The sequence below is a fragment of the Frieseomelitta varia genome, unplaced genomic scaffold (assembly GCF_011392965.1).
Source record: "Frieseomelitta varia isolate USP_RPSP 00005682 unplaced genomic scaffold, Fvar_1.2 scaffold_277, whole genome shotgun sequence".
Taxonomy (NCBI): domain Eukaryota; kingdom Metazoa; phylum Arthropoda; class Insecta; order Hymenoptera; family Apidae; genus Frieseomelitta; species Frieseomelitta varia.
Window position 1 is genome coordinate 1209053 of NW_025110009.1, and position 18462 is coordinate 1227514.

The 18462-nt window shown below is 35.0% G+C and overlaps 2 protein-coding genes across 4 annotated transcripts in view; one reads left to right on the forward strand and one right to left on the reverse strand.

The window, feature by feature from the left end:
• The window catches only part of LOC122529085, a 295075-nt gene that overhangs the window by 232921 nt on the left and 43692 nt on the right, over positions 1 to 18462 (forward strand). The window lies entirely within an intron of this gene.
• Positions 1 to 18462, reverse strand: part of LOC122529082 (doublesex- and mab-3-related transcription factor 1) — a 94860-nt gene that overhangs the window by 47292 nt on the left and 29106 nt on the right. For all 3 annotated transcript variants that reach the window (XM_043654866.1, XM_043654868.1, XM_043654869.1), the window contains 2 exons: positions 16504 to 16647; positions 15101 to 16288 (listed from right to left, as the gene is read on the reverse strand). In XM_043654866.1, the coding sequence (XP_043510801.1) occupies positions 16200 to 16288; positions 16504 to 16647 (233 nt within the window). In that variant the 3' untranslated portion in view covers positions 15101 to 16199. The remainder of the gene's footprint in view (positions 1 to 15100; positions 16289 to 16503; positions 16648 to 18462) is intronic.

Below are 18462 nucleotides of genomic sequence, written 5' to 3' on the forward strand. Positions count from 1 at the left end.
CTCTTGAAACGCTTGACTTACAATGTTTTCACATTATAACTGTTCGTCTGTCTCGCTTTCGCTTTCAATCTCTCCTCATCATATCTATTTGTGCATACGGCCATGTTTCATTTGCTTCTGTTTGAAACACGGAATTTCTCTTCTTGGCTCTCTCTCGACTCCACCAGTTCTGTAGAAGTTGCGCAGAAAGGTGCAGTGTCAAGATAAATTCAATTTGCCACTACCGTTATAGACCCCGTCGACTCGCAACGAAACTGGGAGGACAATGTCCCTCTAATGTGCGGCATGTGAGCGCGATTGTTTGCCAGAATTAGACGGAAACACATTGCGTTCGATCTACGATCGAGCTGCAAAATCGAGCTACTCGAGCTAGAAATTAACCAATCAATTACCATGTCCAGACGTGCCATCAGATTTTATCGGTCGCGTTTGTCATAGACTGGATATTTATAGAGCAACAGGGTACAGAATATTTTTGGAATTAAAGCTTTCGAATATATACGAAATCTGTTGCAAATAAAATATCGTTGGAATAATATGACACAGTATATCTATGGGAGAGATAATTTTAACAGTGTTGGATATTTATGCAAACTCGTATATTTATGGAAACTTGAATGGAATTTGCATGATTGTCGAATGCTAAATTATTTCTGTTTATTGAATGCTAAACCGCACTATTTTGGATATTTCATATTTTTACGTATTGTGTGTATTCTGCAGTATCAAATTTCTCACAAATATATACGTAAACGCAGAAAATTTCGCTAGTTTAGTTCGTCAATCTGCAAACAATTTCAAATTTCAAATATTTGAAATAAAAAAATTGAAGACACTCCCTGGATCTTTCTTGACATTTCTTGGATTTTTTATAAAATTCAAAAAATGCCACTACTTATATACTATTATATCGTACGAATAAATATCTGGCAACTTCTATATCTTTATATTGGTTTCAAACTTTACCAATACAGTCATGACAGTCGTTTCTCATTACAGTTTTAACGAAAATGTAAACCATAAATACCGAAATACTTTCGCGAGCCACTGCCCGTCGCATTAAAATACTCACCCTCAGCGACGAAATTAGAATCAAAAACAGAGTCAGAGAAATTAGAGCGGAAATTAGTATGAAAATTAGAAAATCAATCACGTTATTTTCACGTAATCTTCAGCCGAAGTAAACTCCGTCTCGTTTCTAATTATTCTTGCGCTACAAGCCGTTTCAATATTCATTGCGGGCAAGTCTTGAAAGTTTCGCTTGGACATTCCAAAAACTACCCCCTCTGCAACAACATTTGCACGCACGACATGTCAGTATGTCTCTTTCCTGACAATAATCAATAACCTACAAAAAAAAAAAAAACCGTCCAGTTTTTCTCCCTCCCCCGAAAGACCGACGAATCGATGAATTCGTTATGTCACTTCCCACGATGTATCCACTGGTTCCCGCTGTGTTTCGCAATTCCCTTGGTCTAGGCAGGCGTCATTGACGAAATTAGACTCGGCCGCGGACTTTCTCGCCCGACTGTACCCAATGAGAGTTCACCTCTATCCGGATTCTCTCAATGTAACTTTTGCACACTGTGTGCAAAAATCCGCGACGTGCGTGTGCGTTAAAAGATGAAACAGATAGTTGGGTACGTTGATGACTTGCCAGGCAGCGAGGATTGTACACGCGTCGCGAACCGTCTAGATCAACCGACACGCAAACCTATCATCTTTTTGTGGCGACGCGACGGGGTCGCTTCCATCGTGTTAGCTTCCATCCTACATCGCTGTGTGTACAGTGTACACAGATACTAACTAAGCGGTTTCTGACGTTCGCGAAAAGGCTTTTCAAGTAAGTCGGGTTGGTTACCAACTTGACCGACTACGCACACGCTGCTATTATGGTTATTGTTCAGTTCACGATGTTAGTTGAGACGATTTTAACACTTTGGAATAGCTGTTGCAATCGTAAAGCTTCGTATTTCAGATGAGCAGAATAAAACTATTCTAATGACATTTTAGAATTAAAAAGACAGTTGTGCATTGTATGGTCAGTTTTCGTCTTAAACATCCTCGTGTCTCAAAGTACTAACTAATTCTTAAGCCTTTGAAATTCGTAGTACAGTCCAGCTTTAAATCCGTATTTAAATCGAAATAATTGAAGGAAAATGAAAACTTTTGCTTTTGGTCTTCTAGATGACTAACCCGTCCAATGATCTCTCGCTTTGTATCGTGAATAGTAATGTCACTAACACATCTGCAGTGACGTGTGACAGATTTTCAAACATCTCCAATTCTTTGAGACATGTCTAATAAATAGATTTCATTAAGTTTTGATTTCATGTGCTTCTATTTCGTAATCTGACGGGCGAAGGAACCCTTAGTTAGTTAAATAAAAAATAAACTTATTGGAGCAAAGAATTTTAGTCCTTAGTATTACTGGAAACCAATTAGCAATTTAGACTTCTACAACGCTTAACTTTGAAATTTTTAGAATGTTCATGCACTCTGGGAATTGTAGGATTCTAGAAATCTACAAAATGCATACCGTATATAAAATAAACAAATTCTTTTCAGAATTAGTTTCTTTAGTTACGTCCATAAAGAATCCGCAATCTGGTAATAAAATTCAACTAAACTGAAAATTTCAGAGTCATTTACTTGTATTTTTTCTACCACGTTTTCTTCGCGTGCCAGGGAAAGTCACACTGTAACATGAACAATTCCCGCTGTTAAATTCTCACGTGTTTCAATTTAATCAATACCTCTAGCTGCCGTCAGTTTTTTCTTGCAACATACATCATCGACAATATAATGACTACATTAAACGTTAAAGGAATAAAAAATAGATAAAATAGCGTAAATTACATTACTCAAGTAAAAAAAAGAAATGCATAGAATACGTGAAATGTTTAAAATAAAATAAAATTATTTATCAGTGTTAGTATCGAGTTCACATGTTACCGCTATCTTGGCCCAGCATTTTTCTTGACATTGGAATAATTACGTATGCATGCAGCAGTAACCGCTACAATTAGTTACAACGCGATCGTACATACATAACGCCTGCCGTTTCGCTGTTGCAAATCAGACATATAAATCATTACCGCGTATTATCTACGTTTCGAATTGGTTAATCATTCCCGATAAACAAATAAGCCACGTGTACTGAACACACTACGGTTTAACAAACGTTATATGAACTCGTAACGAATAGATATATTAATAATATCAAGCTGTTGAGTAGTCGTGGCAAAAATATTTTTGACTACGCAATACACTATACCGAGGTGTCTTTCTCAAGGAAATAACTAAAGTTTTGTTTTTGACGACGCGTGACTATCATTTTGAATTATTACTTGTACTGCTTTTACACGAACTCTCTTCTTGAGGTAATTAATCCTCACAGAACAACAATTAACAAATTACGTTACGAACTTTGCATTCAATTATTCTAAACAGAATTGTCTGTAACAACGTTGTCAATGTTTTATTGTTAAAGAAAAAGTATTGATATATTTCTAAATTTATATGTTTTATATTATTAAAATATTAATATACAAAATATTGCAAAGATATATCAAATATTTGTCTTTTAAATTTTCTTCTGTCAGAACCGCTGCATACTTTAACTCGAGAAAGTAGGTAACTAAACATATGTATAATTCTGCAAAGTATCCTTTCAAACTTGTTTCTCTCGAGTAAAATCGTGAAAATTTATAAAACCAAGAATACGAAACATATGACATTATGGATAATGGAAATATTCCAGGACCACGAACTAAGCCTTTATTTTATACTGACACAAAATATTTATTTAAAATTATTCGCAAAATTAAACTATTCTACGTGTGTTTTATATTCTATATATCAATTACAAAGTTACGAAATTTTACATGTTAGCTTTTTTTAAATGACTGACATAGAATTTTAATATATAAACATTTAATAATTTAACTCCTGACTTCGCCCACGTATTTTATTTAAAAAAAATTTCGAGCAACGTTTATTTCAATTTACCTACTTCCCCTGAATGTCCATAATTCTAAAAAGAAAGAAATCTCCATAACACAATCGCCAATATTAACAAATGATATTGTTTATCGTTCGACACGTGTGACTTATTACTGTCGCATTTGCCACGTATAACAAAATTTTCATAGATAAGTTCCAAAAATTCGTATTACGGATGAATCGACTCGAGCAATGGAAACTCTTGACAAAAGCTTCATTTGTTTATCAATGTATTCTAAATAACGCGTACGGTTCTTATTATCATTGAAAATTTATGCAGATGATTTTCATATCAATAACACTGCATCTCTAAACAAGTAGGGAAACCATTCACGATGATAGGCGACTCGATTATGCAGGGAAAATTTTTATGAAATTTCATAATTATGGAAAAGGCGATAGCTCAATAAATTTGTATACTGTCACTCGCAGGTATCTGCGTGTTATTAATATTATTGTCAAACTGTTGAAATTAATGACTAATTAATTGCTGAAAGTATATAATACTTATCGTGATGAATGTATCCCCTTGTATATATAAATTATTTATTAATCAACTTCACGTTATTTGTTATCAGCGATCAAAGAATAAAATTTGTACGCATTTTTTCGCAATGAGTTGTATTAAATTTACAAAGTTACATTAAGATATTGCACAAAGTGGTGCAAAATTAAATCCGATACTGAAAAAGTTAGCAGTTGAATCATGAATCGAAGCATATATCTATCGAATAAGCTGTAATATTAAATGAAACTTTATGGGTTCCATTGTTTACTTCATTCGTAATTAATTCCTGTCGTTGATTCACTATTTTAATCTAAAATTAATTTTTAAATCAACTTCAATCGTTGGAAAGCAGCTGTACGTGTTAAAACTAAAACACGTTTTAAATACTCTATTATCTTTGTAACATTATGTAACCATGCAACCATTGCCCTTAGAAATAAAGTACTTACTTATTGTTAGTTTCTCGACTATTGAGAAAAAGTTGAAAATTTTATGAAAGAACAATCAAGCACGACGACGGAAAATCTGCGACGCATGGTACGACGCGTGACTTTAAGTACACGTGCATGTAAAATGCAATCTGATTGCATCATTATATAATTCATATTTCAATAATCGAAGATACGTCAATCTCACGAACACGTAATAATAACTTGTGAGACTGAATACATGTGCGACTAAATACACCATCGAGTTATTAAATTAATTCATCCGTGAAGAAACTATATGTCTTGGCGCAACTGGAATCAATTTAATTTATATCTAATATTTTATATTTCATTTACAGCACTATATTGCCTCCAAAAATAGAGATGTCTTAATATTTCTAGGAAAAGTTCTTTTGTCGTAACTACGTATAATTATAATAATATACGTGGATGTAACATATTCCTAGAATATTGTTTTAAATATATAAAAATTTTCCTACAAAATTGTTTTAAATATATATTTATGTTAATAAAATGTGGATACATACATTTATACATCTTTCAATCAACAGATATGCTCGCTTTAGTTTTTATAAAAAGTATAGTCTTCGTTTCTAAGGCAGAGAGCATATATATTTTCACACAAAATAATGTAATAGAATCGTTAAGAAAATGTATCTTTAGATGATATTTTAAATGTGCATACCATGATAACGCTGAAACGTTTATCGGGCTGAGAGGAAGTGTTTCTCGTTCTTTTGAAACGAGCCACCAATTTAATTTTCAGCCTCGTTTCACGAAATACGATATTGCTACAACAACCCCTAATTAATTATACAAGGTCCCGATATGGCGATTCATTAAAGATGGAACAACTGAGTACGGTCTGGTTGCCGTGAAAAGAGAGGGAGAAAGGGAAGGAGAGGGTGAGGAAGAGAGAGAGAGAAAGAGAGAGAGAGAGAGAGAGAGAAGGAAAGAAAAGAAAAGCATCTCGATAAATCATAAGCAGACACCTGTCGCGTGGTGAACAGGTTTTCGGTGCAGCGCCCTTTCGTGCCAATGCGAAATTCCATGTCGATTTCAGGTTTTGGCCGTTGTCCCCGGCGTGCACGATATATACCGTTGAGAAAAATCCATTTCTTCGCTCGAGTGGACGAAAATTCGCGGCAAAGTATTAATCGGGCGTGACGTGTGACCGTAATATTTCGAGAAGGGAACAACTTGTTCGTATAATTATCAGCCAACGGCGCGAGATACACTGTCGGATGTCGAACTATTAGAACACCTGCTTAATTAAGTATTTTTCCTCGTGAATTGAAAGTCTCTTCATAATTTGAAATGTACACAATTGGTAAAACATAACACAATGAGCGTCGACCTGGTATTGTTTTCTCGATCGCAAACATCATTTATCCCAATCCTAGATGCGTTAAGTCCGGTGACTTACGGACAATAGAATGTGTATCAATGCTTACAACCGTCAATAAGAATGATTTTAAACAGGCACGAAGCATTATCGCTGATGCAGTTGTTCACGCTTAAGAAACGCCATCAGTCATGATCGTCTGGAGAACGAGCTTTCGCAGTAGCGACGTGTGTTATTAATCTTTCTTGCCCCTGTATTAATATTGGTGGAAGTCTACACGCGCGGCTGCATTCGTGTGCAGTTCTCGCTGTATTATATATTATGCAGCAACGTCGAACACCGATACTCCAAAAATTCCTACACATTTCTTGCTGACCTGTTTGATCATTATCATTTAAATTTCACCTTTTTTCTTGTTCTGCATAAATAAATATCACGGCTCATTAAAGTATTTATATCCTGGGAGAACTTTTATCTCATTTAAAAATTTCACTAGTATCGTAGACTGTGGATAATGTGTTAAAATAATCTATACTGAATGTTAAATATCACATTTGTTTGCAAATTTTAATAATTTTCTTCGAAGTTTGGAGGTTTCATTTTTTTTTTGGACGAAACAGACCTCTTTCTATATTTTTATAAGAAATAATAATATTATAATCATGACGTGGATTTTGAATACAATTAATTAAGATTTCACAGCTATAAAAATAGTGAAATTAACTCGCGAGAAAAAAATCACGATCCATTTTATCATCAACCCCGTATTTAGTTGTCTCTCAGTTAAAAGTACAATCAACTTTATAATATACGTGCACGTACAATCACCTTCCAGATACGTCGGGCTACCACGAATTCAAAAAAATGGAGAGTATGATCATATACGGCGACCAACAACCAAGAAAAACAAAAGCAAAAACCCGACTCACTGGTTCCTCGTAAAATAATTATCTCGGAGTTCCAACATGTTAGCATACGTTTCACGCATATTAAGAGCGCAGTGAACGATGCACGAGCAAATAAAGAACGAGCTTGCCTAGCATGCGTGTAAATTTACATTCCGTAAAGCATAACTACAAATTTTTGTAACAAACAAATTAATTTTTGCAACAATGTAGCTAACGCGCGAGAACTCTTTTAATTTTCATTTTTAAAATCTTACGCCACACATTCACAGAGAAATATAAAAATAATTAATGAATGAAACGAAAAACGTCCGAAGAATTTACAGTATTTTCCCACGAGCATAACTTTACTTCCCAGAACTCCGTTCGTAAATTTTTCTCGACGTGAGCGCGTTAAGTAAGTTCATCGATCGTACGAGAAAGAAATAAGAAAATAACTACCTCGCATATAGATGAAACATTCTTTTTACTGACGTGCAATTACATCGGCAGAAGAGCACTTTGACTTCGACTTTCTTTTTTCGTGCTCCCTATTGCGAAAACTGTGGCAAGAAACGTAATTTGATGCTTCAGATACATAATGTCGAAGAGGTAAAAAAAATTTCAAAGGTAGTATGGGTGCCTTCGAGATCGAGATAATTGGAGGATCATTTAAATAAATGACTTCATCGTTGGAAGAGATACGAACAGCTATTTAACTTTATTCTTTAGTTGTTTCGTTTATTAAGCAAATTGATAGTTTAGAAGTCTAATTCTTAACTAGTTTCTGCAAACCACTGAAGGCCGTAACAATTTACAGTTAAATTATCTAATTCTTAATCTGATTTAATCTCTGTCAGAAACGTGAAATATAAATTAAAATTAAATATCCGAGAATTTAGTACAGTCATTTATAATCCAACGTAATGTAATAATATAAATTCTGAACGTTAATACGTAATATTAAACATAGTTACAACGATATAATAGTTTAAATGTATCATTATACGCAGGCTTCGTTTACTTATCAATCACGTTTCGATCATATAAATCATATTATATAAATTTTATATAATAGATACGCGCATACAAGGTAATTTATTATGATATCCTGATATTTCAATTTTAATGTGTCTGAAATCTAGTAGAACTCATAGCTATCTCCAACTATTCTGTGAATTTGATAGCTGTCTTTTATTCCTCACCTTACATTTGAGTTATAATCTCTTTTTTTTTTTTAATTTCAAACAACCGAAATTATGATAACGAAGTAAGAATTAAATGAAGACTATTCTTCCAGTTTTATATTTATTTTATCTATTGGAGACAGTTTCTTTATCGTTGTGAAACTTCAACCAAAAAAGAAAAATATTTGCAATTAATTTTTAAACGAGAATTTAAATTAATAGATCCCAAAGTAATTCTGAGACGTCCTTTTACATAAATCATTATGAAAAACGAATAATGTTTGTTATAAATTACCCCAAGTTGTTCCATCTCGCGGCGTTAAAGTCTCTTCGCTGGAAATAATATAACTATGTCTCACGTTGATAATTAAAACAATATAATGCACAGTACACTAGTTCGTATCAATAAACGGATTAAAAAGAAAAGAAAAAATAGCTCAATTTTCTTGTTAAGAGCATAAAATTACCCGAGCAGAACTGATCCCTCTCGACGTAGAAGAAATTACGCGCGCGTGTTACTCATGATTACAAGCATCAACGACTTTGCACTGTTGCATTTTGCGATTATTAAACGCAAGCCTACTTTATCCCGCTAATATACTATGTTTGAAGATTTCTAATGGGTGCATTGTTTCGTAAAAGTAGGCAAAGCCAAATTACACACGTGCACTTAATTAAATCAATTATGCAAAATAACACGTGCAAATTGCGAATTAATGTTCGTGCCTGCTATAGAATAATGGTCGACGTTGGCTTGCAATCGTCGATAAATATAGAGAAAGAAAAAACATCCGAGTCAAGTAGCATAAAGAAATTTTTTCCATCCTCCTAATACTTACTGCTAATTCTCGTACCTTTCCATCCTCCTAATACTTACTGCTAATTCTCGTACCTAATACCTACTGCTAATTCTCGTACCTTTCGTTTCACTTTCGATTAAGATTTGTTTTACTTTAATTTTTTTTACATACAACGCAATAAAAAAAGATAACCAGAACAATAATAATATTCAGAACATTCGTTCTTGCAATTAATGTGCTCGGAGGATTTATTAAGAGGAAAGAAATGACAGAACACTTGATATTTAAGAAATGGGAATGAACTGAAACTTGAATTTAGAAATGGAACTTTACGCTATCTGTGATAAGAATTATGCAATATATATGTCTAGTATATTTCATTTCTTCTACCAAATCTCTTTTGCCACCTGAAACGTGTGTTCATCCTGCGTGAAATAGGTACGACCGAGATCGAGACAGTCTTTTCGAATTGATAAATGAACGGCAAAATAACAACCTGCCACGTTTGCGTTATACCTTTTTAATTTAAATGTAGTTAACCAACACGTATACGATCCAGGCGACATACCTGCATGTTTCACGTAGAGAAAATTAACTCAACGTGTACTTCGAAGCAACGTTCCGTGCTGGTCATAAATCTCTACTATTAGATGCTTGCAAGATAGTAGTACAAAAGTACGACTATCGTTTATACATTTGCATTGGTAGTGTTGAATCAAGACATAATAAATACTGATAGAACGAATCAATCATTAAAACAATTTCGATTTTAATTAGAAGGGAAAAACCGCACGAAATAGGAAAAAAGAAGATTGAAGAAAGAACAGGTCTTTTTTCAATTGAAGAAAAAAAGATGTTCGCTTTTTCTACCATCGTATAATTAAGCACGTGTCATTTATTATTCGTCTGATAAAACGAGTTTTCATTGATTTGAGCCTTGTTAAATAGAAAATTATATTATGAAAGAACTGATAGTTGGGTTTCTGTTGCTCAAATTCAACTTCAGTCAATTTCGATTGTACAAGCATGTATTTTTATAACGACTAAAAGCAATTATTTATTTATATTGAGAATAACCTCGTAAAATAAACCGAGACACGCGTGTTGGAAAAAAACTTACAGTCTTTGATCAATTACGAGTTTCAATTCGACAAAAAACGTAATAAACGATCTTAGTGCTTCTAATTTTCATACAAAATTATTCAGTCTCAAAATTCACGAAATCACTCTATCGCAGTGCACATTAAACTCAGCTTTAACCACTGGATCGTTCGACCAAAAATAAAAAAAAAAAGGCCTAAAATTCGAAATAAAACGCTCCTGGTCTAAATAAGATCCGAGCTTTACCAAAAATTCTTTCCAGCGCTCGAGCTACGGCTGGTCCCTTTCGAACGAGCGAAAATAAAATTCGATACCCCATATGTGTCGCATACTCTCTCGTTAATAGAGAAGAACGGAACGAAGCGACGAGCAAAACGACATTTCCGCCGGCGCGCAGCGAGACAGCGATCTCTGACAAACGTCACTTTTCTCTTCTTTTTAAAAGCATTAGTCGCGGTAATGCCTGGAGAGATAATTAAGGTATAACTTGTGTACACCGACGTTACACGCGCATTATTATTTGCTCAAGGCTGACCGCAAACGGCGTTCCTTCGGCCGGCAACAACATTTTTCTTTTTACCGGGTATCATTAATCTCTGCCTCAAGTGGGTAGGTGTAAAGGTTCGCTATTCAGGCTCGTTCCGAATTGCACGCGAGCCGTGCGTTTTACGCACATGCGTGGCCAACTGACAATTGAACAAACTCACGGGAGTATATGGTACTAAAAGGTAGCAACGCGTAATATGCGATATCTGTTATTTCTGCATCTAACTGCGAGAAGGTGAGATGATCGAGTCGATGCACAAACCAGGTCCGTAAATCACCGGCCGCTGTTCCTTTTGGGCAAAATAATTATTGGGGTGCAAATGCAATCTCGCGTTTGTCTCTATCAGTTGATTTTATTACATTCATCTAATTTACAGCAAACTTTTCCTTTCCTGCCACTTTAATTAATATTCATTTAGAAAAATATCTAGAGAATCCATTTACCGCTAGAAAATAATCATCGTCATCAGTCTCGAGATAAATTTTGATAAATAACCTCTGCAATTTTCATTTTTCCTTTCACCACAATTTACGATATGACCCATTTATGTATTTATATCTGACGCTGTTATACATAAATTAAAATCGCGAACTTTAATTATAAGTATATACTACGGATTTTGATGCATATGTCGGAAATATCAAGATATAGAAATGCAAATATCGAAAGAACGGCACGCGTAATTTGATTTGAAGAATGAAAGTGATCTAAATTCTATTCCTTTAATAAAAAACCATCTGGTTACCCTTCCGCGATTCCTACTAAGTAAACTACACTCGATGTGATAAATTTGATAAACTAGTCTCGATGTGAATGCAATTTAAAGGATTGACACGTTTCAAGAGTAGTTCGTACAACGTGTTTAGAAACAGTGTATCCATTAGCTGCGACTTATAATCGTACATCGTCTACCTGTTCGCCAAAGAGACTCAGGCGTGTACCATGTACATATTTAAAAGTATTTAACTCGATGAACAAGCTCCAATTGCACACGAGTGTGTGTAGCGTATTAGAGATGGAATCAAGACCAATATGTATTTAATTACGAGTCAAGTTTAATATCGAAGTTTCGCAGATATACTTGCAATGTATTCGTTTTATATAATGATATTCGTCCATATAAATTCCTACAATGCATTCTGACTGAATCTTGGACAGTATGATCCTCGATGTTTCAAAGTTTTTTATCAATACCTTAGAAACTGATAAAGACACGTAGCTAAAATTTTATATTCGGGGTCCTCTACATTTTCCCTACGCTCCTGCAAAATTTCGTTTCATTCTGATGAATGGGTGAGGCCATACTACAGTTATTATGTACAAGTTGGTTTTGAATCCTAGAACGAGTACCTATAGATTTAAAAAAAAAAAAAAAAAAAAACAGGTACTAAGTAACTTTGATATTTATAAAATTTGAAATTTTCACAAGTAGCACTTGCAAATCTCCCATTTCTCATAGATACAGTGATTAGATTTAGGATTTTCTATAAGCGTCGTTAAACGTGTTTATATCTATGAAGGGGCAAGTTCCTCTTGGATAAAAAGTTATCCATCTGGTAGAGGATTCTATGAACCAAAAGATATATTATGATTTCTAAGTATCTTTATTAACTGTCAGATTAAGTTGCAACAGATAGATGCAATTCATTATAATTGTAGGAAATCTCTACAAAAGAGAAATTGTAACAGTGTCAAATAAACTTCCAATGTTACATTAGATACTTAGAAGTATCATTGAAAATATTTGCAAAGTCGAATTCAATGACTGGAGATTCGAACCTACTTGTGAGATACTCGATCCCATCTCTAGTGCATGTGTATTCTGAAACGATGCTGGCACGCATGAAAGACGTCTTCGCTATCTCCTCGAATAGCGAATTAACAGAGTGCTACAATCTATTCTCAGCTACCGTAGCATCCATTTTTCTTTCCGCTGGGATGATTACGTTATTGGGGCGAGACTTTGTTCACAACTTCTCTCTTTGATTCGTTTCTTTAGCGCCACAGAAGAAGAAATCAAACGCATGCTTACTTTGAACGAAGTAATAAATGACAAGGTGAGATTTTTATTGATCAGCTCCGTTTTAATGCACTTCTTTTGTTATTCAATGAATTTCGATAATTGGCAACAAGTTCCTAATCGATAAGTGTAAAATTTCATGAATTTTGATTGAAGAAATATTACTTGAGGAAAAATTTAAAGATAGTTTGTAATTTATAAATTATTCGCAAAAATCTCGAGTGATTTCATGAGTGTGTGACATTAGTTGTCGATCGGTGACTATGAGTGTTCGACTTTAGTCGTTAAAATGGAAAATAAGGAACAATATTAATCGTTTAAAAAGTGTGAAAAGATCTTCTTGACTGACTGTACATCTCCATTTGTTAAAAATTAAATTAGAAAGCGAAATGAATTCAACAGAATTACGCATCGAAAATGAAGATACAATTAATCATAAAAAAATTGTAACGACGTGTCGTAATATGTAAGAATTGCTAATTGAAAGATAATAACCTGTGCGCAGCAGGTATGGCAACAGCGTTGAGACTCGATAAATCTCAATCTCATTAGTGTAATAGAAACGTAACAATAAGTTTACAATTATCTTTTTCTCGACGTATGTGAATACTAAGCAGATGACTAATAAACAGATATCAAATATGGAATATTTTAGAAGGTGTTGAATTTAAATTACAAATCGAATCGGCTGATTCTACACTTATCGATTAGATATGTCAATAAATTCTTATTAGGAATTATTCATGATTACTCATGTTTCTGAATATTTTATCCTAGCTGGACGATGATCAATAACACTGGAAAAATCCTCAACGTACTACTCAGAAATGTCCAAGAAACATTTGACAAATTAGAACGTTGAATTTAAATTAAAAAATTAGCTCACCGTACGTTGTAATTTACATTCCCATATAATTTCTTCGTTCTTTCGTATCTCTAATAGCCTACGTAAGCACTTAATACGTACCTACCATAAATACCTGTTATAAATAGGAATAAAAAAAAAAAAAAAAAGAGGAGTCATTTTCCACAACCTAAAATTTTCTTGCATCCCTGTGTTTAAACCGCGACAAATGGGTGAACTTTTAAAAGAAATCCAGCTAAAAAGAAGTTAATGATTCGTTTGAATCAGAATTAATCATTCGTCATTTCTGCTCGAGTTGATGATGCGCTTTATGAATGGCAATTTATCCGAGCGTGAACCTAATTCACATCAGGTAAGCGAAAGTCTCCCTTCGTTCATCAAGACATATATATTACTTTAATGAATAATAAAGTGGTCAGTATGTTTGTAACTCATTCGGAAGAGAAGGTAGTACAACGGAGAGATGCAAGATGATCAACGATGATAGATGCCTGAGACCACCGTAAGTAACGCCAACATTAAGATTGACCAAGCTATAGGCAGCAGAGATTTAAGCGATTTATAATGATCGACTTGTGTAAACATTAATCAAGTAAACCACTTAATAAATTGCCCGTTCACGGTATTATTTTGTATGCGCGCTTGACCATCATTATGATTTCCTGTAGAGTGAAGAAGACAGACGATGATCGATCGGTCATTATATCACATTTAATATATGTAATATCATAATCGGCGTTATTTGAAAAGTTTATGGCTGTTCGACCGATCGATGCTCATATTTTCGACTAGCGAAACGTATTTTAATAGAGGCGATATTATGTTTCAGCACGTTTCATTCACTTAACAGTAGAACTAGTAAAAAAAAAAAAAAAATTGAAACTGCAGAGAATACGAAAAAATTAACTTGAGAAATGTTTTATAATTCGGTACGTTTCTCATTGCTTCTATTTTCTATTCCAAATTGAATGTCGTTAATTTCTGATTAATTCTCGTTACCGCTAAAAATAAACTATGAAGTAATTATGAAGTAACCAATCTGCAGAGATCAGTTATTTCTAGTTCAAATTGTATTCTAATACAAATTACTAAAGTTATATTTAAATAAAGTGCACTGTAGATAAACGAATCGCGAAAAAATTGTACCTAACTACTTATTGTATACTGCATCTATATGTGCGCTTATTCATGTTTTAATCATATCGATTTTCATCATTAGATACTCTCATGAAACTAGAAAATCATTCGAGCGAGCTAAATGCATAAGTTTTGAAGTTGGCAGCCTTCCACGGTCGTGTACATTAATACATGCCGGCACAGTTCATCACGACAACAATTACATAATAATTGTAAAAATATCTTACAATAATTCCGAGCGGATATACGTACCTTTAAAAATTCTTCGACTATCTTACGTCTTATTCGCGGATCAATGCGTGTTTCAATGCAGTGATTGCCGCTGTCGACGTCATTATAAACCAAATCTTCCTGTGTAGACCAAAATTACACACACGAACGAATCTTCGGGTGTTAAACCAAATAACCTCCAAGAATCACTTTCAATCCTGAAGGATCTTCGAGCATGACGATTACGCGTACTCAACTAACGAGACGTGAAATGCATTCTTATTAGCGAAAATGTGGAGAGCCGCAAACACGACGAAATTGGCACCAAGCACCAGCAGATTGTCGTCCCAGTAAATCACCCTACTCGTCAAACGACGCCAAATTAGATTACTCATCCTGTCCGAACCAGGAATATTTCTTTATTGTAACAATTTGAAACGTCCGTATCTTCGAATCTAAATTACTTCTTGAAGAACTCAACAAGCTATACAAATTTATACTAGTCTTGTAGTAATTTAGCTAGAAAATACCAATGATTGAATTTTTCGAAGTAACGTGATTGCCAATTTTTATAATATCATTTGGAAAATATTTATTTCGTTTTGTTAATTAACTTCTATTCATAAGCTGATGCACAAGAGAAAAAGAGGCCAATATTAAATGAATCTTGTGATAAATTTCATGAACATTGAATTTTGTTTCTTAATCATCTGGAAGCTAAAATATTAAATGCTCCAATTTATGTATTATAATTTTCACTGGTATCGTGGGCTATTTTTGAAACGATCATGCCTTTCAAATTCTTTTAATTATCCTTTTAAAGACTGTGAGATACAAAACATGTTTTTGGCGTAGTTTGACATCAGAATAACGAAGGAAGTGGATCAACCTCCTACATAATGTGTTTAAATGTTGCCAATTTCATTACGTTGCAACATCCACTCGCTCGCCAACTATCCATAAGAGAAAAAAAAAAAACACGTCTTCCAATCGTAGAACCACCACAATTATACTAAACTTCGTCACTTTATCAAAGAAAGTAAGCAACCACGGGAACGAATGTCTAAAAGAATTTTTCTTTCACCAATACGATTTTCAAAATACTTCCCAAAATTTTCAAATGACCGCGTCCTATGCACGTTCAAGCAGGCGATAAATTTACGATAAACGAAAGAATTTTACGTAAAATCGAATTCCAAGTGAAATTTTTCGGACAGAAGACTATCGAAACTAGAGGGGAAAAAAAAGATCGAATTATACTCTTCGATCGATGTACATTAAATAAAAATATAATTGTATAATAATAATAAAATAATAAAATTCTGTTTCTATAATAGCAAAATGTTTTTTCTTCTATTCATGTATGACTTTTTTTGAAAATATCTTCCCGACTTAAAATGTTTATAGCAAAAATATAAAGGAAAGTCGAGAATAATGTGCTTTACCGTCAACCATGCGCCTCACTACTTCCTCGGGATTAGCTCCTGCATATTTTAAATTGATGTACATCAACAATATCGCTTCCCAAGGATATTGGAAGAGTTCTACGAGCTTGGTACTGTGCTCCAGCAGGAGTTCTACACTTTCACCTGCAATTAAAAAAATAATACATTGTTAGACTAAATGTCAATAGTAAATTACGTGTATCTGAAAATTGAAAAAATTGGGAATCATAGTATATCAGACAGTATACTGCGTATTATTATAAATATATCATTCAACGAATAAAGTTAACAAAGTGTCTCTGCCACAAACCCTTAACTATCTCCGAAACTATCTCGGAACTTTCCAACTGTTAATCTCCAATTTTGATGTAATGATAAAGTCAAAAAACAATTTACGAAGAAGTAAAAAGTTCATAAGTAGATCAATAGATCAATAGAGCAGATTTCAGACAAAATTCCCCAAAGTTGTTCGTCTAATTTTTCTTAGCTATCCTGAGACTCTCCAAATTAAAAAATTAAAACCTAAGATAAATATATCTCACATTTCCACCCTCTCTTCTACCCCACAATTCTGAATATATTATTGTACCTTCCAATATTCTATGAATTCTATAGACCTTTTTTAAATCCCCCCAAATGCGCGAACATCCCCAATTCAGTCACAACTCCACAGCCATCGACATCTCCGGACATTTATCCCTTCTCGTCCTTCATTCACAGCGCTCCACGTGGATCTTGGATTCGCGTCACAGCGGCCGGAAACCACCGACACACGCGAGACGCGCATGCGCAACCGACTAGCAACCTGCGTGTCCATGTAAATATCGATTTTAAAGAATGTGCGACCAGCACCACTCTCGTTGCTCCGGTTGGTGTAACCCGTTGCGTACAAGGGGTGGGAAAATAGAGGGGCGGTCGGTCGGTTCCCAGCAAGGGAAATGGAACCACGGCATCGAGCGTTGATGAACATGAACAAGGACAACAATTCTCCAGCCGTCATGACATGATATATTAGATATTGAGGCAGCCAATAGTAGCGTGTCCGCTGGCTGCAGCTCCGCCTATAAGAGGCCTTTTGAATCGTTTTTAAAAGGCGGAAATAATCTTCCCCTCCTGCCGCACTACCGCTACGACGCTACCTTTCTCTCTTGTTCCGTTGCTTGTCTCCCCTTCTACTGTACAACACTGCCTGTCGCTTTTTCCAGGCGAACCGAACCCTTTCCTTCCCCTCCCTCTGCCATCACCACGTCGCCATCCCCCGACGTTCTATCGGATAGACACCAACGACGCGCACCACAGGTGCCGCCGCGTCACCAAGACGCCAAGCGTTGGTTCCCTCCTTTTCTGTATACACAGGTGAACCCGGCCAACCACGTGCTCCGTACCCGCTGCGTATGCGTGTTCATTCTCTTTGGAAGTGGCATGTTGGGCTCTGTTAAACAGCGAGACACTGTGCATGTGTGTGTGTATGTGTGTGTGTGTGTGGAGAACGCAACCGCGAGAGTGGGAGAGAATGAAATTCTCCAGGAAGAGAGACATCGAGAGAAAGGGTGAGAAACGGAGAGAGAAAGAGGCGGTGGAGCTGCCCTCTGACCGGAGGACTGGTCTAACGACGAGAGGTAAAAGTCAGAGTGTCGGGGTCGTTTCGATTGTCTGGAAAATCGACTCGCTCCATTTTTTTTCATCTACTTGCTCTCGTTGGTTCTGGAGCTCTTGAGAGATATAGTTGCTCCGAAATGGATGTTCAACCATCCTGTCTTTTCACTGAATCCCTGAACCACGTTAGGGGTTAATCACAACCCTTTACCCAATACTGTTTTAACACTACAACGATGTTACTCTGATCATGTGATTTTCAGTGGTTAAGGTCGTAGAAAATTTAAACATTTATGTTTGTACACTTCTATAATTACTGATTATTCCTTTATACGTAGAAAATACTGTGGTAAAAATTACTAT